The 23,750-nt window shown below is 41.9% G+C and overlaps 1 protein-coding gene across 1 annotated transcript in view; it reads right to left on the bottom strand.

Moving 5' to 3' along the window:
* Window positions 1–10,223: 10,223 nt before the first annotated feature.
* The window catches only part of LOC131292713 (lachesin-like), a 50,090-nt gene continuing 36,563 nt past the window's right edge, over window positions 10,224–23,750 (bottom strand). The window contains exons 6-10 of the mRNA XM_058320849.1: window positions 21,367–21,517; window positions 21,144–21,286; window positions 10,881–11,033; window positions 10,488–10,592; window positions 10,224–10,306 (exon numbers count right to left, since the gene is read on the bottom strand). Of these exons, the coding sequence (XP_058176832.1) occupies window positions 10,224–10,306; window positions 10,488–10,592; window positions 10,881–11,033; window positions 21,144–21,286; window positions 21,367–21,517 (635 nt within the window). The remainder of the gene's footprint in view (window positions 10,307–10,487; window positions 10,593–10,880; window positions 11,034–21,143; window positions 21,287–21,366; window positions 21,518–23,750) is intronic.

The following is a 23,750-nucleotide window of genomic DNA, read 5'->3' as shown; positions in this document are numbered from 1 at the left end:
CATATTTGGTCGTGAAGAAAGGTAGATACGAGCAATACCGTACATGTTATCGTAGTGAGAAAATAACGCCAGTACGATCTCCTTGTAGTGTGGTGCGATCTCGTCAAACCCGTCGAAGAGTATGATCACTTTGGAGTCATTGTATTTTTTCTTAAATATCCGCAAGTGTGCCAGTTGCTGCGTGCCTAACCTACGCGCCTCCACCTCGTCGATCAACACATGCCGATTGCCTGAGGTAAAATCGAGAACACTGGCGCACCGTTTGGCCTTCTCCCGTACCGGGTCGGTTTCTTCGATCATCTGACGGTTGATTTTCGGTACGTACCAGGCTAGGTAGAGCAGTTCAAACAAAAATCGAAGAACGACTGTTGGATTGATGTGTCCCATGTTTTGGCACATCCGTGCAAAATCTGTTGCGTACTCGATCGACGTGAAAGGAATGATCCAGTTTGACGAGTTCTCCGTTTGAAGCTCTTTTGCCAGCCAGGTTAGGTAGGTGGTCTTCCCGATTCCAGGCTCATCCACGATGATATGCATTTTCTTGTTCGGATCACAGTGGGGCTTCGTGCCCCGTGTTGCTTGTTGCCTCAGTTTTTGGATGATCTTTCCGGCGTCAAACCGTTTCATGCTTAGGGAGTTTGCTATTTCTAGCTTACTTGTCAATTCTTTACAGAAGGTGGATAAGCCTAAACTGCCACTGCTAAAAATTTTCATTTCAGCTCGGGTTCGATACCGTGCTTTCTTCATCGCGTACTCATTGCGTCCAGTTTTGATAGTTCGCTCGATATACCAAGTCTGTATCGTACTGTACTTATGTTCGATAATATTACCAGAGAGTGATTGCGTTTTCGTAAGCTCAAACAAGTACATTAGATCATCATCATTTTCTACTATGTCTTCCAGCTTAACATTGGCCCCGAAACATTGCATGTTTTTATGCTGTTCATAGAAGAACTCTCTAGAGCGTTTGGTGAGGTGGCGGATGAGAAATAATTCACTGTTTGTTGACTGTTGTTCAATGCCGATCCTTTCAATGACGATCGTTTTCTTCAGAAAACTTTCAGGAGTATCTTCCAGCATCTTCTTTGCACCATCTACCAGGCTCGCGGTGTCCGTTTCATTTTTACACTCAACGATCAGAGCGATGTTAATTGGAAGGTAGTGGAAAATTCCTTCCATCACCGGTTTCATATGCTGGTAAGTTCTGTCGTCCAAGAATATGTACTCGTACTCGTCTTTTTTCTCCTGTGGAATCATAAGTGTATGCTTAACTATTGTCGCTATGAGGCTAGTGTCAAAATGGCTTCGGTATGAAAGCAAATCATCGGATTTGGTTTTGGGCCACAAGTGGTGATAGAAGCAACGTTCTCGTAGATACTGTTCTTCCACTTCAATGTTCAATTGTTCCAATTCCTGTAGGCGGTTATCGGTGACCCCTTGCAATTGCAGAAACTGTATTTTATAAAAGAGTTGTTCGTAAAATCTCTCTATGTCACTTTCGTTAACTTTTCGACCATTTCTTGAAATCCAGTTAAACACATATTCCGTCATAGCAGAGCAAGCGTTTTCCGATGCTATTTGGCCAAGTTGGCTATTGCACAGTTGGGATACTATTGAATTTTCCCATCTTTCTACGACTCTCTTTGTTAAGACGACTTCATTTACGGTATTGCAAACTAAAACGAACACGTTGAAAAACTCCTCCAAAATGCTATCGGTTACCTCGTCGTTGGGAAAATTAGGAGGGTTAGAAGTTGTCGAGAGATCTTTCATGAAGCCGCTGGTGATACTTATTCCTTTCAGTGCTACATCCTGCCAAACATCAATGCCGTTAGACAACTTCTTGTATTCCGCTTCAAATATATCTCTAAAATACTTGACATTTTGGCGTGTTTGTGCAGTTGGTGTTAAAAAGTTATCGTTTATGTAAAATTGATCCAACTTTTTGTTTTTTACCTTCCCTACGATGTTGTTTATGATGGCTGCACCGTTTGCTTTGAACAGAGCGGTTCTTTGAGTAAGCTTTTTTTTACCATGAATGTGTTCCGCGAGAAGTTTTGCCAAACGATTGCTATTCGAGCAACCTTTAAGTTTTTCTATTAAAGGCAGGAACTCTCGATCTGATTTCAATTTTTGCCAATTCAGCCTATAGGACGTTGCTTGTTGAGCACTTTCGGGATCGCTAATTGCTGTCAAAAAGGTGTCTATTTCAGCAGCTGTTGAACGTTTTAACTTTTCTACGATGGGCAACAATGTTTCGTGCAGTGTGGCGTTGGTGGTTAAGAACAGTTCCTTTGTGTTGGAGTTGTCTAGTAGTTTCAGGTCCAGAAAGGACGAAAAGTAAGGAACCAGCGCAAACGGTGAGTCGTTCGATGATGTTGTTAGATCATTTTTTACAATACTGTAGGTATTTTTCTTGTGTTTTGCTTGTATGTAAACGGTATTGATTTCGCCTGGGTACGAGTATTTGTAGACTATATCATCAAACTTTCCTGCTTCTGGATCTTCCGTTGAAATGGTACATTCGAAGTTGCTCTTATTTTTCTTCAAATGATAGGCATGGGAGAATATGATCAGAATAAGCTTCAGCTGATACGCAATTCCATGCAGGAAACTTTTCAATCCGGTGTTTTCATTTTGCTTTGAACTGGTCGTCGCAACCGCAGCAGAATGTGTATTTTTCGGCACATTGATTGTTTTACCGTCGTTTGCAGTAATTTTTCTTTTCTTTAGTATAGGACTGCTTTGGGCGTCTTGTTTGCTTGTGCCAGTACCTTTCTCCAAAAAAAGCGCGTTGATTTTATTGAGTTTCTTCGTTTCGACGATCCCAGCTACCGTCTGACCATCGTGGAATATATGTAAAACATCTATCGTAATGTTCTTTTCACGGGCTTTTTTAAACACATCGTCAACCATCAAAAGTATATAATCTTCTTTTATATCAAGTTCAATGTACTTTCTTATCTCCTCTAAGTACACCCCGGATTGTGACACATGCTGCGCCATGCTTTACGTCGTGTGTGGCGGAAGCTGAAACAAAAAATAAAACCTTCAAGTTCTAAATATAAAAATCATATGCTAAAGCTCTATTCAGCTTATTTTAACATGCACTTGTAAATTGTGTTTGATTTAACAACGTTTGTTTAATACACACCGACTTTATTTACCAATGCGAGTTTAACGTTTTAGCAGAGGCCATACTCAACGCGCCTAGTTCAGTGCTGAGATTAACCTTCTTGAAATCATTGGCTTAAACTTGCGCCACAGATTCTATAACACTTTTCGGCAATTCACCACAACCAACTCCACGTCAACAGCTATATGAAATATCATTAAAATTTTGTGTTTCCATTTCATAAATAATACTTTGTAAACCACTTTTGTAGAAAAATACGTCTGACTACGAACGCTGCTATGGTCGAACTAAAATGATTTATTGAAACCAGATGGCTCGGAACTAGTGTTGGGTCGTGTGCTACTGTGCTACCCAACACAGTCAGCACAGTAGAGTGTGGCATCACAAACGTACTTTCAAAATGAATTACGGTAGCTCAATAAAATGTTATACCGTTATAAAAATTACGTTTATAACTCCTTTTGACTGTTGGAAGTTGTTGAAACGAGTTATAGGTCGGCTACCTGCCACCGTCGCCATGCTTCACCGAGTATGCAACACGGCTCTAGACGCCCATGGGCGCGCGGACAAACCCATTCGACAGTACCCCACCTACAAGACTACCTGGGATGTATCCAGCACTCAGGACACACTGTTGTAGAAGCTCATTAAACGCTAACCGTGTACCCGATGATGAATCCTTCCTTTACCCACGTTACACGATTGCCGATAGAACTATCTTCTATGTTCTATCTTCTTTCTGTAAAACACTGTACCCATAAAGCCAGTACACTGTAGGCTAAAACAGAAACAAAGGTAATTTACTTTGAAAGGAACAATTGTTTCTTCTTCTTCTTGTCGTAACGACCTCTTGGTCATGTCTGCCCCGTTAAGGGCTTACGAGACTTGTTTCCCTGTTGTACGTGGATAGTCAGTCCTCTCGTACAGGGGAGGGTCCGGTCTCGGTTGGGATTCGAACCCACGCCGTCGAGGTAGTGAGCCCCGGCGCTCATGGGCCGATTTTCTAACCGGCGCTACCGCTCGGCTGTCGCGGACGAACAATTGTTAAAAAAGTAAAAATAAGGGATTGTTCTTTGCATTATCTTCTTCATGTTTACGTAATTTGGACGCGAGTTTGGGTTCCCGAGATATGGTCAAAATTGTCCCCACCAATAAAGTGAGTACACAGCACAATGTTTCATATATCAATGTTTTGTATTGTGTTTTACTTTTGCTTGGATTTTTGGTAGTTGTTTGTGGTTTTATGGTATAAAATGTGAACAATTTAATCAGATCAACTGTGACTAATTACATATTTACTTCTTTTTTAGCCAGTATACGGTGCCACAACAAAAGTCTGTGTGTAAAGGTACCACACAAAAGTACTGTGTGGTACCACAGTACAGCAAAAGAAAAGTTACTTGACACAACACTACTCGCAACACATTGGACACGTATTATATTTGGTTTGATTAGAGATAAGCAAGCATGTCAACATAGAATTCCTAAAACTCGTCTGACGTTCGGCTTATCAGCACTTCGATTTGCATTTCTTAGAATTTTTTATGGGTTATACGATAGCAGTCTTATCTTATAATTGTGCCAACTGATTACACCATGTAGTGTCATTTGACAGCCGACCATACATTAAATGGTGTGATATATTTAATCTTCTGGCATATGGTACGGTGTATTAAAAATGCATACAAGCATAGAATTTCTTCGTGTTTTTGTTTTTTTTATCATACTTTCATAAGATTGTTAGAATACAATAGTAACGTCAAGAATACAGTGAAATAGTGAAAAGTTTGGATATCACAACAAGCAGGATATTAAAACAAGCAGGCAGTGAACTGGCCTGCCCCGAATAATGCAACCGACGTTAACTATATCGCTCATGTTTTAGGTGCCTGATATCGCCCAAGAGATAGCTTTAATCGGACAGCTTGAACATACTTTTTATCTTTTCTGCTCATAAGAAGCGTTGCTGTTCAAAACTCCCATTCGATTTCCCGGTTGTTGACGTCATTCATTTGTGAGCTGCGTGGCGTCTTACCACCATCAGATTGATAAGAAAATATCATATAAACACATACATGTTACCAGACGCACCGACTTACTTTTATTGCCACTTTGCTTGAGCTAATCCTTAGCTGTGTTTGGCATATTGAAACGACTTAATGATTCACCTTAATGTATGGAATCTTCGCAGAACTGTATTATCAAATCGGCGCCAAGTTAACATTTCTTTAATCTTTCTCAGCAGGGCGCGTAGGTCACTTAACACATTAGGCTTATGGGCATAGAAATAAGCCGCGATGAAAGGTTTTTTTCGGCGACACGATCGAAATATAGCCAAATACTTACGTCCCGTAATGCCAAGAAAGTGTCTTATTGATTAGATTAGGTCGTTCTTGCAACTCGACTTGAGGCACCGAAGAGCATCATCTTCAGTAGCATGGCTTAACGTACTTTTTAGGGATGCCTACGGATCCAAAGAAAGTATTCACAGCCTGTTGTGCGTGTTGTTTGTTTGGTTAAGTCGTTCGTACGTAGGTCGCATTAATAATGGAATTATGACACAAAGTCTCATCTGTTGGTCGTTCGTGTGTCACCAAAAGTATCTGAGAGTGCTTGCTTTCGTAGGGTGTTTTAATCTACCTGCTTACCGGTTATGTCAACTTCATTCACTAAAGATGTTGAAGGCAATGCCTTGCAAAACCTGCCATTGCTAGTATCTCGCAGCTCGAGAAATTGAAGTGGTTTTCGAGTACGCCAACTTGTACCCATTTCGTCATTGCGGTGTTTCAAAGTCAGTTATCATTCTGCAAGAATATTTGTCATAGTGAAACACTACGATAGCATAAAAAATAAAACAAAAATGCCAAACAATGAGTTGAGAATCCCACTTGAATGCGGCTACAAGTAAAGAGGGAAAACAATTGGTGGAAAAAGGGGAAATACAAACATCCACCATTTTTAGTCCCACCCCTCCACGAAGGTTCGGCAAGTACTTCTTTCCGCTCGTCATCCGGTCGTCGAAAAGCGGAAACATGTAACAATTTTTTGTTTCGTACGATGGAAGCAATCGGTGAAGTATGAACGTTATACATTTAATCTCGTGCCGGGAAAACCACAGCCCAAACCGGAAGAGCGGAATCGTTCCGGTACTTTCTGCAAGTATTAGTCGCCCGGAAGGGTTTCTTTGGCCCGGTTTCGTTGCGTTTTTTTTAAATCTTGAACAAAAGCATTGTTCATTTTTCTCACGATGGAAGAAGAAAGGTTTTTTTCAAAAAACTGATGCTGTGGAACGCATGGAGAAGCATTGAAATAATTCGGTTTGTAAATTTTCCACCTCACTTTTTTGTCTCCGGTGTGGTAAAACAGAAAGAAAGGGCACGAAAAGAAAACCGTTAAAACGATTGAAATACACATTGCAGGAGGTTCACCTCATCTTAAATTCCACACAGTCGTTGGGAGTTATTTAATTTCGAACATAAAAATCATTGACAAATATTGGAACGTGTTCAACATGTATTTGCATTACATTTACTCATAAAATACATACCAAATGATGCCATTATTGAATGAATCAGCGAATGTATTCCTTTGCTCAAAGTTTATCGCTGTAAAAAAGGTTCTACTTCGAAATCGGATGCCACAGGCGACCACTTTTCATAGGACATTTTCGTTGTCCTATCAGCACCGTGACAAATGTAGAGATGATTATTGAAACGTAAAAAGTTTTCCAGAAACACCGTAGGTGTTTGGTAAAAGAGGGAAGAAAACTTTGATTCACGTCGAAAAGATTAACCGATTGCGAAGTTTGCTCATTTAATTCCGCCTTCTGGTGATTTGTTATTGCACACATTTATGAACTTGGAACTTTTATTTGGTTATCTTCACTAACGTTGTATTTTTTTTCCTACAGAGAGTTAAACATATCTTCCATAAGTTTATGTGAGTTGAATGTATAAAAAAGAATAACAGTTGAAGATCATTTTGCAATGTAACCAATGAGAAGAAATAGCTTATTTTATTTTATTAAAATTAAAGTTAAAGTAAAATAATTTTACTCACCGGAGCATTTTATATGCAGCTGCAATATTCGGCTGAAGACTTACCTTACGTTCGTACGAACTATTATTAAATGATTTCTTTCGGATACTAAACCGAGATAGATAGCGATACCTTTTAATCATCCTAGATAACAGTTTTTTACTCAAAGCTTTTATTGGTTTTGTGATCTAGGTGTTCAGAATCTTTTGATAGCATTGCCCCACCCAGTGTGCTTGTTGGCTTACAGAGAGGAAGGAGCGTTTGTCACGATAAATGTGTGTGTGAGTGTATGTGTGTGTTTGTATAGTGTTCGATACATTAGGTTTGTTCTTTACAGTTTGCATACTACATCTTAAATATTTATGGAACATTTAGCCGCGATTTCATTTTCAATACACACGTAGGCTCCACCAAATTGAGCGATCTCCCTGTGTACCGGGTGTACCGGGAAAATCAGAAGGAAAACCAAACGTTTATCTAATGGTCCAGTTACGCGTTCATATGTTGCCTTCGAGCGGTCCACAACTAGCTTTTAGTTTATATCGTACGTATATCTCGTTGTCACTAGAATGTCTTCCCTATCCATATTAACATTCGGCTTACCTCCTGATCTGCTTTCCAATTCTCTTTGACATCGCTTTGCTTTCGCCCATGGATTATTTTTTACAAACTTCCCACTTTCACTCCATCTACAACTTAACAAAGTAACAACAACATCACAACAGAAGCAATGGCAATTTCGTTTCAAATTTTAACGTGATATACTCGTCCTGCAATCCTGCTGTTACGCTTTTTGGCACAATATTAGATAGCACAGGAGTTTCACATCGCTTGGCGAGTAGTTTTAAATGGTCGCACAATTAAAGCGGCTTGTGCGTCATTAGTGTGCTCTAGCTTTGGCCAAATTTACACGCTTTCCAGTACCATATTAGCAGTTTTTGCTGACTATTGGACCTGTTTAATTTTAAATAGTGGTTTTTCATCGGCGCTATCGCTGGTATTAAGTTTGACTATTCAATTCGAAAAAATGGGTTAAAAGTTATCAGTTGAAAATAAATGTAAGACCCTGCCTTGCCTGATGCACGGACTGTAATTATGGAAATCACCGACGATGTGAAAATAATCAAATGGAACCGTACTGCTGGTTTAAGATTCTTTGGAAGACCGACGCTTCGACCAACTTCAACGATGTCGTTCGCGTCGCAAGAAGTTTTCCCGTTTGGAAAGTTACGGAATTGGCCGGCGGGACGCATTGTGTGGATGATGATTTAGTACGCCAAGCGCTGGAAGAGTAATACGAGGGTGGTTTTCGTAAGACGAGGCTACTTTTTTACCACTCTTGTAAGACCGACCAAATTGCGGTCGACAATCGTAGGCCAGTTGCAAAAGAAATCCAATTATCGTTGGAAATGGTGCTCGAAATGCATTCGAATAGGACCAGGGCCTAAGTCGCAATCAGTTTCATAGCGCTACCCAATGCTTACTTTCGATTCGTTTTTGCAAAACTTTCGATAAGAAAAAATGTTAGGAATTTTCCAAACTTGTCTGAAAAGCATATCTGCAAACTGCACTTTGGATGCGTTTTCCCAGTATAACGTTCATGTCTGTTTAACGTATCATGTTTTTGCTATCGATAGATTAATTTCATTTATTTGATAAAACACACAAAAGACCGTTAGAAAAGAGCGCGTCGGTCTCTGAAACTTAATATCTATCTATAAAAATTTAATTTAAAAGATGTGATTTGTTCTATTACTTATTATGGTTATCTTGAGAGCGCGCATTGTACTAAAAGATAATTTTGCCTACATCTTCGTAATTTACTATTTTCATACATTCCCAGGTGTGCAGGAACCTTTAAAGAAACTGAGAATATGTTGATATGTTGATTTTTAAGCTATAACTAGTTCCAGATGCTTTAACTATTTTTTTCTTTCCTGCACCTGCACCAGATGAGCATTTCAATAATTTTGATCGATGTACTTTCCGAAGAACGTTTATGCTAAATGTTGCTTCAAGTAACTGTAACCCTGCGATCAGCAGATCGGATATTTCCCTCCGGATGCTGATGTTGCTAGACTTGATGTGAATAGCGTCATTCTGGAACATTTGTTTTAATGGTTTGAGGTCATGGTAGCGAGTTTAACGTTTACAGTACATTCCTACATTCCTTCAAAACATTTGCAATGAGTTTGTGTTCCTCAATTTCATTTCCTTTTTTTGGTTAAAAAAAAACAACTTCTTTCTGACAGCAGTGCTGGAAGAGTCGAGCTTTTTGTCAAAAACACTTTCACCGTAGCTGTAAGGAGTAAGGATCTTTCTTTGCACTTTCTACCAATCGATCTACTACCATGTAATCGATCTATTTTCCATACGCCAGTTATTATTATAGGGAATTTTGAGCATTTGAGTAAGTTACGCCACGTTACTCCGGTATACATTTGTTTACTTAACACGGCCATACTACACTTTTAGCCATTTGTTTGGGTATGAATTTTTAGCTTCTGCTGTGACATACATAAACTCTACAGTTGATGGTGCGTTTGACAATTGAGATATGCGCTAAGTTAAGTTTTTCAATCCGTTACACATTTCACACCATCCTATAGATTGTTTTGCAGTGCTATCTCACGTCGTTTTGGCTAAATGTTGCTGTGTATATGCTTGCCTGGGATTCCTCTTTGTAATATATTGTATAATTAGTATATACTTGTATATATATAGTTTTTCATTTAGTATATATGTTTATAAACCCTGCATTCAGTTATACATGTTGAAATAGTTTCTTTTGTTGCTGTAGCTGCGTGTTGCAGTTGATGCGTTGGAACCGCACCTGGGTCCGTTTTTCCACCGAACATTTTGCATTCAGAAATCAGAAACAAAAAATATAATAACTCAAACCATCTATCACCTTGTCCCCGGGTCGGCGGCGGAGAAAGTATACAATTACAACAAGCGTTCCGTTTGTTTGCGAAGTGGCTGAACCTCCGTTTACTCTTCACGCACGGGTGCACTTATTTTACATAGAATGGTTTGATTACTGTTGAGATTACTGGAGGCATACTTTTGCTAAATATAGCATACTTGTGCTAACAATAATGGACAGAATATTTCGGGTAGTAACTGCAGCTCCTGCGCGAAAACAGAGAAATGTGGAATTTATATTGATGTTTTGGTTCGTGGAAAAATGTTATTAAATATTATTTACTAAAAATTGTTTGACTTGCATACTTCAAAATTATTTCTCTACAAGATATCAAAAGGCAACAGCGGAAAGGTAGGGCACATCACTCGATATTACTATATCACTTACCTTGATTGTTACGAATCGTTTCTGGTGGCCATTGGATGACTTTCGTATCGAAGGACTTTTGCTCCGATCGATCGATATCGTTCAAATTGGAGGAGTATTTAGAATCTGTTCGGAATAAAGAGTGTGGAATATTTCCATAAACTATTAGCTGGCATTGTTTTGTGTTTGCACTGCTTCCGGCAACTTGGTACCATTTTCCCTTTTGAGAATTCGTGGCCTTAGGAAGGTCTCGATGAAATTCCCTTCGCATATTAGTGGTAGGTTTAATTCAATTACTCCCACTCAAGTGTGAAACCCTTCGGGGTTACGTAATCCAGTGCTTAAGGACGCACAGGAACCCTACAAATAGCTGCAGACCCCCTTTTAATGATGATACACTTGGCACATACTTACTTCTATCAAACGCGTGCACGGAATAGGAATTCGGATGCTGACCGTGATGATGGTGGAGGCCGCCCGCCGAATCGTTACCGTTCCGGTTGGGCCACTGGTCGGAGTAGGACTCGGTCGTCGGCGGTCCGGGTGACGTTGTCGGAGGTGTGGATGCTAGCAGAAAAAGAGGGACGAAAAAATAGTCACGGAGAGAAGACACGTAGCAAGATTTGGGTGAGTCGGACATAGGCTAGCCTGCACCGTGAGACACCAAAATAAGGGAAGCATAATGCTGAAATCGAATAGTACTAGTCCTGCTGGCGCGACTGAATGCGTACCGATCGGGAAAGAGGTGAAAAGGGCCAACGGTGGGTGGGGTGGAAAAAAAGAAGAAGCAATAGAAAATATTTTTCATCCAACCAAGTGGCTCTTCGCCTTTGGTAAGAGATGATTTCCGGGGCCGGAAACGAGCTGTATTTCTGCGTTCGGTGGATGCCGGGAGTCCGGCTTTCGTTCGTCCAATTGAAAGTCCACTGGGAAAACTTACGGACGACATAAGGGACACGATAACTTGGCGGTTACCCGGGCCATTCACGGGCACTCCAACGATCCACTTTGGATCCTCCCGTCGAGGGAGCTCGTTAGAGGGAAAGTTTTGTACGCTTCCCGGAGTTTTCGGAAAGTGGCTTCCCAAATCGTGAGTTATGGTCACGAAGCGAAGGTGATTATATTTTGTGTGGCAGCAAGCCTGGATGAAGATGGATGAACGAAAATTTAAAAAAATAAATAAAATAAACTGTATTTTCCGGTGAAACTCGAATTTAGAGATGTGATCTTAAAAAATAGATTCCATGATTTTAAACAAAGATTCATTCCGACCTTGATTGTAAACGATTGAAAAAACAGTTTGGATTCACCTCAAAAGCCTACACTCGCAAACGGAAGATCATGTAGAGCTCCGATCTAAAACATGCCAATTCCGACCCCAAATATAAAATCCCCCGTAACAGCATTACGCCAGCATTAGTTACGGGTCATTTTCTTCCTTTCCAAGGCTATGCCGTCTCAGGACCGGATTAGGAAGGCATAATAGGTATATTTTGCTCGATTGTTGTTGCCGCTGCCTACGCATTTTCCGCAGCATTTACTAGGTCAGAACGAGGAACGAAGCTCAAAACTTCGAGGGCATCAAATAAGAGAACCTTGGGACGGGCCGAAGCATAAAGGCTCACCTTGCAAAAGAAGAGGCAGAAGAGGTTCAAACAGTTCAGCGGAAATACAAATGATCCATCCGGTCCGTTCGGTAATGTTTTGTGGTTGGTTTTAAAGCAAATGTCAAAGTGGAAAAGGGTGGGGGGAAAAACCGAAACCGGAAGTCGGTAGGGTGGTATCATTTGAATTTTCGCTTACGACGATATCCTACCGGATCGGAGATTTGCTATGGTTCACCGGAATGATATCTTATTTTATTTATGATTGGATTGCTTGCCTGTGCTTCTCGAATTCGGGAAATGCGAATCAAGAAAGTTTTTCTTCCATCTGTATAAATAGAATCGTTTGAAGGCTTCAAGGGACGTCTGGTATGGGTAGAAATAAAATCATTCATTTTTGAGAAATCGAAAAAAACAGATGACGGTTATATTGGCGATTCGTCCGTTCTGCCCGATGTTTTGTCACCAAGGGTGAGAAATTCCCTCCGTGCCTTAAAATAACTTAAAAGTCCTTGTTCAATTATTTTACCATTTTCACCAATAAATCAACCGCCGATGACTTGCGTTCTATTCTGCCATTATTTGACACTGTCTCAAACGTCGGCTCGGAGAGCAACTGTCGAAACGAAATGGTGATGATGACGATGACGAGGCTGATAATAACGCCATCACCGTTGAAGCTGTGCAGGTGTGGGTATTTTGGGGGCGTGAAGCATCCGCCCACCTTGCCAGCGTTTGTAGACAGTTCAAATTGTCGGTGTTTTTTTCGGCTTCGTGTTTCGAATCCCGTGCGCGGAAATTACTATCCCTCTTTCCCGTGACTCTGGTGAACCTCGTTCTCGCCGGCAAGCAGTAACAATGACAGGTAGCCTTACCCATCCTCTGAGGGTGAGCGAATTTTTCCAAGGTGCAAGGACTCAGCCTCAACCTGACCGGAACCTATGTTCTTCTTTGCGTTCCTCCGATGTGTGTGTGGGTGGTTTTTCTTTTTTACGAATTTCGGTTCAAAATTACCTCCGTCTGACGACGGTTGGTAACTGTTTGGTGGGCATTATTTTCCTTCGCCGCTCCCCGCCCGGTATCCATCCACATTATCCATCGTCACCGTTTCGGTGGCGGATGTTCCGTTGGAATATTTATAAGGCAACCGAAAACCGATGTCGGTAGCCCCAAAATGGATAACATGAAAGGAATGAAAGTAGCATAAAAAAACCCAAGACTCTTGCACCCCTGACGTCCAGAGGGTGCGTCTAGAATATAAATCAACTGCCACCATCAAGATGGGAAGGTGATGTGATGGGAGAACCCGTCGCCTTCTGAATGTTTGTAGGGGTTTAAAGAGGTAGAAATGCTTGGGCCACATGTTAAAGCTTGTCCTCTAATCGGTGCCGAACCCGTCGATCGGCTACCTTCAACGGTTTAACGGGCCATTTAAGGCTTGTTGTCAACCTTAACCGTTACTTTTGTATTATTTCATGTCCTTTTTAAAACTTTTTGCATCCAACAATAAAGCATTTTATGTTTAAGATTTTTATGAATGGTTATAATATTTTTAGTAAATCCGTGAAAAGATATTGCAAATCGCAATAAATTACAATTACCAGTAGTTTTTCTTGATTCGTCATGGATATATTTTTCGAGTTTCAGTTTTTGTTAATTTGTTTTTCTTTCATTCTACTTTCCTTTTTTTCATTCATACAAACACGATAGAGCAGCGGTAAAAATTAATGTTTTCCAAAATAGATGGGTGTCAAGGTGGTTATCCTTCTTATTTTCCCTTCGTCATGACCATCCTCTCCGTTCCGTAGTCTTCAGTTGCCCACTTCTTTTTTTTCTGGTGTGGCGTATCAGGCATGTTGCAAAAGATAACCGTAAAAGGGAAACCTCAAGGAAAGCAGCAAAATCCGCAGCAATCAGCGTCAAGCGGCTGGGGGTTCGGTAAAGGCAACGAGTTGGTATTTTTCTCACAAAGAAGAAGAAAAAATGAAGAAAGAAGACAGCTGTCGGAGAGTGGGAGTTTGAAGTTATCGACGGCCTGACGCACAACGCTGGAGCCTTGCGAGGGAAAAGGGCATGAAATGAAGGGGAAAAGGATTCGTCAGTGACAGCTTGCTTGTCGGAAAGAACTGAAATTATCCTTTCGTTCGTATTGTTGTCGAACAATCTCCGTGGGTGGAGGTGATGTTTCAAGTTTAGCTCTCCGACTCTTGTTTCGAGTAGAAAAAAAAGAGCGAGGCAAAATTTGAATAAGAAAAGAAAAATTGCACCCCTTTAGAGCAGCTGTGACCGGGCGGCTTTTGACCGGAGCTCGAATTACATAGCTTCCTCTCGCTAGTCGAGCTGAGGCAAGCTGGGGCTGGATGCCCATCTTAGAAGTGTTTTTACGGCGTAACTTTACCTCATAGCCTCGGGCTACGTAACGTGCCAAAGATCCAACTTTGCTATACTATTTCTCAAGCATGGTGTAATTTGAAGCAATGGGCGACGTAAACAAGAGCGGTTATTAGATCCTTCACCGTAAACATTCGCGTGGAATATGTTTCCCGACTTCGTTTGGCGAGGGCGCAAAGATGAAGTACTCGATGATGAATCTGTGCCCATAAAATGTTTAGTATCTTGCTGCACGATGTCCTTCATAAATCAAATGTTTAAAAAGTTACTACGTGGGTTCATTGGTCACCTACTCGGGAAGTAATTTCTTTCTCGCGAAAGGTCATCACTAATTTGAGTAGGAAGAGTTTTACAATTTAGATAAGAAGTGCAATAATGGTTAGATTTATAGCAATAATGGAAGCCGAATAATTAAGGAAAATATAACTCACAACTCAATCTTTTAGATTAATAGTTGGTTGATAACATCTTGCTCGGAGGCATTTTAAATCAGTTTAAAACTTTTTCTCCAATACCAGCGTTCACTTATATTAAATGCTAAATTTTGTCAAACCAGTACCACTTGTTTTCACGGTTACGGTTTGTAAACGATCTGGAAACGTAAAACCGGATTATCCAGCATTACTCTCTGTATCAGTGATCTGGAAATGTTTTCTGCAGAAACAAATAAAAAACCCTCACAAACCCCAGAGTGGTTGATTGAAGTGGATAAAAAAGATCCACTCTGGCGGTCTTCCTTCAGCGGCTTGTTTTACGTTGTTGTATCCCGTTCCAACTGAAAACAAAAGTTGCCAAAATTACACATAAAACCAGTCAAAACAAACACACCCGCAATAATACAAAAAAAGTACGAAACGGTCTGCGCATCGGCCTGGAAGGATACGCTTAATTGATGCAAATTTATAATGAGTTTGTAAAAGCCAGCCCCGATCTCTGGCCGTGTAAAGCTCGCTCAAGGGCAAAATTCGGTCCGAGCGGTCAGCCTTTCGCCTCCGTTGCCGGTTGGAATTGGAATTTACGTAATCCATAAATCATTTCATCTCTTCACAACTCCGACAGCGGTAATAAGCGCATCCGGATGCGCCGGTGTGCGTCTGCAGAATGCTGTAACCGGCATTACCGAATTGGACGGCTGCTGCAAATGCGTCAAATGCGGATGGAGAGCGTGCAAATGGACAATACAGTTTTGTTCTGCCAATCGAAGGGGGATTAAATGATGGAGAGCTACAGCGTGGTACGCAATTGCTGTTTTTATACTTTGGAAATGAAAATCATGCAGTATATGGGGTGTTCGACATGAAGCGAATGTGGAAGATATTCGTGTTTGCGATATGTTCACCTTCAGTAGTTACTGAATTATTACTAGATTATCATAGTAATAAATAATTGAAATATTTTCTCACTTATTTTGTGTCATTTCTTTTAAAAAACTTTTGGTATTGTTTAATTTGTTTTGTAGATTTAGTAAGCAGGGACTTAAATATTTTTGGATCTTCTTGACCTATCTCTAAATGAGAAAAAAAAAATATTATCAAGCTCCCAAAACTAAACAAAACTGTGTAAGTAGCTTAACAAAGCACTATCTTGAAGCATCGTTCGGTAACATTTTATGGCATCCCGACTTGGTGTCTAATTTGATGTAATGATTTATTCTTCGATGTCTTTGGTTAAACCGCACAAAGCATCCTAATGTAAGTCATTTTTCGCTCTAGTCTCCAGTATTACTCTCTTCCATGTGTTCTCCATCGTCCCAGAAAGGGATATTATAATAGCAGTAGTCGTAAAGGGGTTGAGTATTGCACGCATGATGAGCATTCCGAGCTCCGTTGCATCGTTCAGTAGACGGCACTAATGTTGAAAGTAATCATATTACATCACCCTCCACTATACTACAGGATCTAGAGCAGTTCGGTGGCGAAACAAACTCCATAGACAGTATACGGCCTTCGGCGGTAACGGTACGGGAGTAACATATTTAGCTGCGAGTATGTTGGATTATGTTATGAATAAAAATGTAATAAGCTCAATTAAATTGTAACAAACCGAGGTGCAGTCTAGCAGTAGGGAAGCCACATAGCGTTACGATCCTACGAGGACGAGTTTACCTTCAGGAAGGGGGGCGTAAAATTCCTTCTTGCTTAAGCATCGTCTTCTATACCACGGATGAGTCCCTGGCGAAAGCCTGGTATGACTTTTTCTGTGTCTCATCCGATAGTAGCGTAGAGATTACTTTAGGATGGGTTTTGGTGCTGGCATAATTTCTCGAAGGTTACGTGCTCCTAAAGTTTTACTAGGTTCGGCAAGAGCGGTTATCATTTTTCGCAAAGTTTGCTTTAAATAGTCCTGCTCATTATGGCTGGGTAAAATTGGTTTGAAAACGTGATCGTACGGTAGAAAATTATTTGTAAAATGGAAATGGAAGTTTAAAATTGTCTGAAAGTTATGTTCTGTGCGTTACTAATTTTTGCAGTAAAAGTATAATAAATCAAATGTTCTGTAAGTTGTTAATTTTATCAGCAAGAACATGAAACATTTTTTTCTGTTTGATCACTTTAAACAGAAAAAACATCCTTAAAGTCTCTCATTGCGTCAAGTGGGGACCTAATTAATGACTTTTCATTTTTGATGACTAAATAACAATATGTTCATTAAAATTCTGTCCACTGGACTTACCGTTCACCGGAAGTAGAAAAGAGCAGTAGCGTTAGGAGTAACAACAACAAAAAAAGGGAATTGCTAAAGCCGGGTGAAAAGCGAATAGCGGAAGCATCCTTTGTCAATTCAATAGCACCGGGTTCCTTTGGGGTCGAGTAAGTCAAGAGTGATAAATCATAAATAAGAAAAAGTGAGTGAGCAAGAGCGAGCGAAAAACTCCTCCGGACGAATAAAGTCAAGCAGGCAAGGTGAACTACAAACATAAGAAAACATGGAAAACGAAGGATGGGTTTTCTGGCAGCTCTTCGTTCTTCGGACGAGGAGGGACAAGGGCCATCAGCATAAGGGAAGTATACATTTCCTCTGGGAAATGGGTGCTGGTTGCCCGTGCTTGAGGTAGAGGAAAAAGGTGAGTTTCGTTGATTATGGTTCATAATGATGCAAAAGAAGGTGTTCATTCGTCCGTTAACGGTGGTTTGGTCAGAACAGGCACTAGGCCGGGGGTGGCGATTGTTGAGTGATGGAAAAACTCATTTTCCTTCGTCTTTCCAAACGAGAATTTGCAAACGAAGGTACAAAATATTTAAGAGGAGTTCTTAAGCTTGATTTAACGTATATTTAAGATAAATTAAGTGTGTGTAAATCTTTTTCTGTGATTAAGAAAATGTTAAGTTATCAAATTGATATGTTTATCCTAACAGTAAAAACTAATGTTTCGTGTAGGAAAAAAACTATTTTAAATCTTGTTTGCTCGAACGTGAGAAAATTAAATCAAGTCCTTCTTTCTCAAATAAAAAGAGATACTCATAAAATGATACACAAATCATGTCAAGATTTCCTTGAATCGAGCATGGATAAATCTGTAATCATAATTTATTCGTCCATTCTAGGAACCAACCAAAAGTATTGGTACCGCCGCATCAATAGCATCATCATAAGTGGTGGCGGCGGTTTGCAAGACAGTGAGGAAGTTTTATGCTTGCAACGTTTGAGCAATTTTTCTACAACCTTGACTCCGACTCCGCCCGCGCTCAGGCCAAAGTCCCGTCGAACCGGGGCCGAAGTGTCATTTCGTCACAGACTGCAAACACCGGGAATGGCAAAGTCGCAGCATACCGGAAGCCCGGGTAATGCGCTGGAAAAACATATTTTTATTGAAGCAAACAATGTGCCGCACAATGGTTGAATGAAATATGATTATTAAGAGTAATAATGGACCACCCAGACGACGACGACGAGAGCGCCGATCATGACGATGGCGAGGGTCCTTTTGCACTGCCGAGCCAGCCCGGCGTTGGCCTTTGACGCGGGAGGCAATGGATGGTCGCGCAAAAATAACTGAAGCACGCTTCGTTTGAATTTCCGTCGGAAGAAAACGAGAAAACTCGTCCCCGCGGCGTTCCACAGGATCCGACTCTCCACCGCCTCTTCCCAGTCGGTGCCAAATCAGCGATAAAAAGGCCATCAGACGACTCGCCGCTCCCCCGCTGTTGTTCGCCGAGGGAAGTTTTGCGGTTTTCCTTCGCGAGCAAAACGAGTGTGCGGGCATATCTGAGGTTTCACAAACAATGACCTTCCGTTGGACGGCACACCCTGCGTTTCGCGACGTCGCTGGAACAGTGGCGTTTTGTTGAATTTTTATTCCTGTTTTTCATTTATTAGCTTTCCTCCCGGCAGAGGTAACTTTACGCTTTGTTAGGTTTCGCTGGGGGTGGTTGGGTAAGGAAAATGGTTTAGCGGAGAGTTTTAAATTATGTCGCCATAATTAATTGATGCCGTCCGAAATGGATTCAATCGTTTGCGGCGAGCCATTGGAAAGGTAATTATTTATGAATTTCCTTAGTACACCTAAGTTGTTTGTATGCCGAAGCCTGTCAAAAGGACTTGTTTGTTGCGGAAGTAAACTGGTGAGGGGTTTAACTTCGAAAGAAATGTTTGACTTGGTTTTCGTGGGTTAGTTGTGCCCATTGAATAGATTACAAACAAAACATTCTTGAAGGGGAAAAAGCGATATAGACACGATAAATCAATATCATAACGGGTTGTTCAACCTTAGCCTTCAATCTGAATAGAATACGTGGCCTTGAACGATTTTTAAAAATTTAATATTCTAAAATATTAAACGTTGTTCAATTCTACTTTCCTCTTCGGTTTGATTTCAATAATAGCAAATGGTAAAATCTCTTCACTCGTATTTGTTTTTCTCATCCTCCCCATCTTCCCAACGTTGCATTGGTTTCTACGGAAGGTATTTTAATGAAGTCGTTGGCGATGATTCTCTCGATGGTCCTAGGATTTCACAAAATTCCCGTACCGAGCAGATACGACCGGGGTTAAAACTAAAGCTGTGGTAAACAATCTAAAACATTGCCACAAACCGACCGCAAGAAGAACAACTGTGTTTACCTAGCGTCAGCCAGCTCGTACGGCAAGTTCTTAACCTGTATGCAAAATCCTTTGCCCAACGAGAAGCGCTGGTTGGTTATCTACAGCTGGCGGCTCATCCCGGCCAGGATGGTGTCGAGGGCAGTGCATTTTGTTTTCACATGCGAATGCACTCGAACGCAAGCTGCCATTTTCCGGACGCTCGGATGCTCGGCGGAAGAAAAGTACGGTGGGCAGATCTTCGGGAAGTCACTTTCACACACGGCAACCGGCCAGGTATTCTTTGATTCGAGCATGAACCTGATGCTCGGTGCCTTCCGACCGACCGCCTGCTGGCACAAATCATGCACGGTACGCCTGGTTTCGGCATGTTTGGTCATAAATAATGATCCACTGCCAGCGTCCCGTTGCTTCCCTGGGTTGCATTCGGAATACCCCATCTCCCGTTTTAAAGGGAAAGCTCGAAGGCTTCGTTACGCCAAGGCAAACGCCACTCGGTGGGAGTAAAAATCTCGCCAGCAACGCCACCCGCCCAGGTGTGGCAACGGTTCCAGTTGCCTTTTGTGTTTTTGTGCTGAATAAATAATTATGCAAAGCGTGGAGGAAGCGTAGTTCATGGGAAATGTTATGTTGGCGGGATTGTTCTTGAGTGTGTACCATTTCCCATTTGTTGAGCCGACGGAGGACGGATGGCGTTACCCTTGGTAACCCTTGGTAAGATAATTCAAAAGATTCGTCGGCTGGGGGAGGATTTTCCCCGGAGGGTGGAAGAATCTTGACTGCAACGGCCCCTTCTTAGTCCCCCTCTAATGTACAGAGGCAGTCTCGTACGCCGGCTCGTACGTTCGAGTTGCAGGTTTCAGGGTGAAAACCATTTCAAAATCGTACCACAAAGTCGGACCATCGTTTGGGATGAGATTATTTTTCTCCTCCTCCCGGTGCAGGGGATGTTGTGGAGGACCTAAGCATCCGCAATCGTCGATTTGTAAAGGTGTTGGAGAAACTTAATGAAAACCACCCCTCGTACGCGAGCACCTCTTGTGGCGTGGCCGAAGCCGTGTCCCAGAAGTTGTCAACTTCACGTTGCCAGCGATGAAACCAATGGAGTGAAACAGAACGGCCGGGTGAAGGTGGCAGGGTGCAGGGTTCCATTGGAATGCATTTCATAAAACATAATAGCTTCAATTATTGTACGTTCAATGACAGGTGTTTGCCGGTTGGCTGGCCGGCAGCGCGGCAAGTTTTAATTTATGATTTAATAAGTGTAATTAAAACTGTCAGCCAATAAACGGAACTGTGATTTATGGCGCACCGTGCTCGGTGTTAGGTGCAACAAAGCACCGCAGAAAGTTGTGAACTCGTGGAAGAGAGAATCAGAGGAAGAGGGAGGCTGTGTGTTCGTGCGCTTTCCGGTAAACGCTCGTTTGTTTGGTTGTTTAGTTTCATTTTGCTCCAAGGTAATGGCGGATCTCTAAGTAGTACCCCGAAAGCGGCACGACACACGTGACAAACGCATTCGGGCGGGTGTCAAGTGAAACCTGGTGTGTCAACGTGCCCACGGTTATGAATTAATCTGTCCTATCTTATTAGTCTTCGGGGCCGGATTAAGCAGGTTGCGTAAGGGAATTGCAGATGTACTCACTGTACAGCCGGATGGTTCCGTCCGTTTCGCCGCGTGGATTCTTGGCGACACACTTGTACGTCCCGTAGTCCGTCTGCTGGATGTTGTAGATGTGTAGCCGCATGTGCGTCTTGTACACCGGCATGCCGACATTGGACTCCGTTCTGCCGAGGTGGTGAACAAGAGAAACGAAGTTTGTGGAATTGAGTTTCACCTGGACGCTGTTTCGCAGTTCGTCGCTTACCGGTACTTCTTGGAGTCATGAATCATGTGGCCGTCCTCGCGTGTCCAGTAGTTCAGCGATGTTGGGTGCGCCTCGGTGAAACATTCCAGCGTCACGTTGAAGTACAGTGGCACCCCGACCAGCTGGTGCGGTATCCAGAGCATCGGTGGAACTGGGTGAAACCGAGAAGAATAAAAATGTAAATAAAGTGTAACGGTAAACATTCTTCACATTTTTCAGATCACTTCCGCTCGTTCGGGCTATGGACCGAGACTTCCCTGTTGTTTACCACCTGAAAACGTAAAGTTAACAGCTAGAGATTTGTAACTGTGGTGTAACTCAACGACGATCGCGGTCCCGCACAAATAAACTTCATCCAAAACATGTAAGAACGCAGCAGATGAGTGACAGCAATGAGTTCACGTTTGTCAAATGCATCATGGGGAGTAACATTCTGAAACGAAAACTTCCCAACAAGAGGGGTGTGATCCCGGTTTTTCATGCAGTTTGTGGCATTTTTCAGCGGAACTGATGGGAATGGGGAAATTTATCGTCTAGTTATTTGTTACTCTAAACATGGCGCGGAGGAGTATTGTCCATCTGGCACGATAGATGTGTGTCATGTCGCAGGAATGGTTGCACGTCCTGGCGTACAACGTCGTTATGTGCCATATGACAAATGCATTTGGTGGAGATGACGAGTCACGAACCATCGAGGGTCATCGTGACGGGAGATTTTAAAGTGGTACGTTGTTGGATGTTTATAAATTTTGCCAATTTGAGGGAGGAAAGAATTCGCTTCTTGTGCTTAATCAACTATATTGAATAAATCCACAACTTAAGTTTATTTTAAAAACGAATTTCGACGATTGTAAATTCCCTTAAAATTAAGTTAAGAAAAATTCAATTAGAGTTGTGATGGATAATTAAAAACTCGTCTGTAGATTAATGTACTCACGCACTCGATAATGAAATTTACTGCTTAAAATTGCCATCGTGGCTCTCCCAATTAATATGCGTACAGTCAGTACGTAAATAACCATCGTAACGGTTTCATCGTGCGTGGGAAAGGCATGTGAGATTAATCTTTTTTTTTACTGGTAGTATAAGTGAGCGTTAAATACTCCATGAATAGTCCGATTGACTACGCAAATAAATAACTGACTTCTGTCGCGAACGGGGCGTGACCGGTCGCCCGCTCTTGTCAACCCAAACCATTGGCGGCGTTGGAGATAATGGTGCTTAATAAGGCGTGATGATTGATTAATTGTCCCGATCGCACACTGGTGTGTCCTGCGTGCCGCAGTCGAATGTGTCAATTAGTAATCGAAGCTGCAATCATAACGAGCGGCATCCGGTCCGTGACCGGGGTTACTAAAAACCGGGCCGGGATTGTGGATGTGGCGCTTTAAGCGTGTTTTATGCCTTTCAAAAAATATGTTCTAACGTCAAGTCGTATGTACTTGTTAGCTGTGATACAGTTAATCATAAGGTAAAGTCATGGCTGAGGATAAAATAAAAGTATGGGTTTTGGGCATTGCGCTAACCGTGAAATATGCGCGAGACCATGAAACGAACTTCCGGGAACGTTTTCCTTACAACTGATAACTCTATTTTCTTACAACGAGTATGTCTAGTCCGTATGGGGACACAAAACAGGGGAAAGAACGAATCCTTTTTTTCTGTTTTCCACCGTCCCAAAGGTCCTCCGCCTCTCACCCAAGACTGTCGTAACCGAAACGGCACGGTACAAATCCGGGCACTGCATTTCGGTAGTCGAATGAATGAATTTTTAATGCCATTCACGTATTTTATTACTTCCGAGCTGGGTTCGAGGATGGCGCTGGTGGAACGAAACTCGGGGAAAACCCCCGGTAGCTATAACCGAAAGGGGTGCAAAAAATGAAATCTCCGAACGTCGTCCATGAAGATGTGACACCGTGTCTGCAGATATGGATAGTAAAGCACATGGTTCGTGGACTCCTCTGGGAGTGGCAAAGAAAGAAAAAAAAGTGAATCGACAAAAACCTTGTTAAAGCATTCTGGCGTTTTTATTCCCCGCCCGAGCCGATCATGCCACGTTTTTACTCGCGGTTCTTTCATTGGATTAGCACCGACACATCATCACCCTGAGGCACCGATAGCGTCGGGAGAGTTGCGGGCTGATAATACATAAATTTGAATTTCCGCATTATCACAATCCTTTCGAGTGGTTGGTGAGGAACAAGGCAACTGTGTCTGTACCCGAGAGAACATTCTTGTTAAACGGTTCATGGATCCACTCTACCGGGAACGCTTGTGTGCTTCAATTTGCTTTACGAAACTTAAACCAATTCGGACGATGGAAAACATGGCAGGAAAGAAAAACAAACAGAAAGATTTGCCATGAATAGAATGTACCTGGT

The sequence above is a fragment of the Anopheles ziemanni genome, chromosome 2 (assembly GCF_943734765.1).
Source record: "Anopheles ziemanni chromosome 2, idAnoZiCoDA_A2_x.2, whole genome shotgun sequence".
In the NCBI taxonomy this organism is placed as follows: Eukaryota; Metazoa; Arthropoda; class Insecta; order Diptera; family Culicidae; genus Anopheles; species Anopheles ziemanni.
Note: the sequence above shows the minus strand (reverse complement) of the source record. Positions and strands in the feature narration are given on the sequence as shown.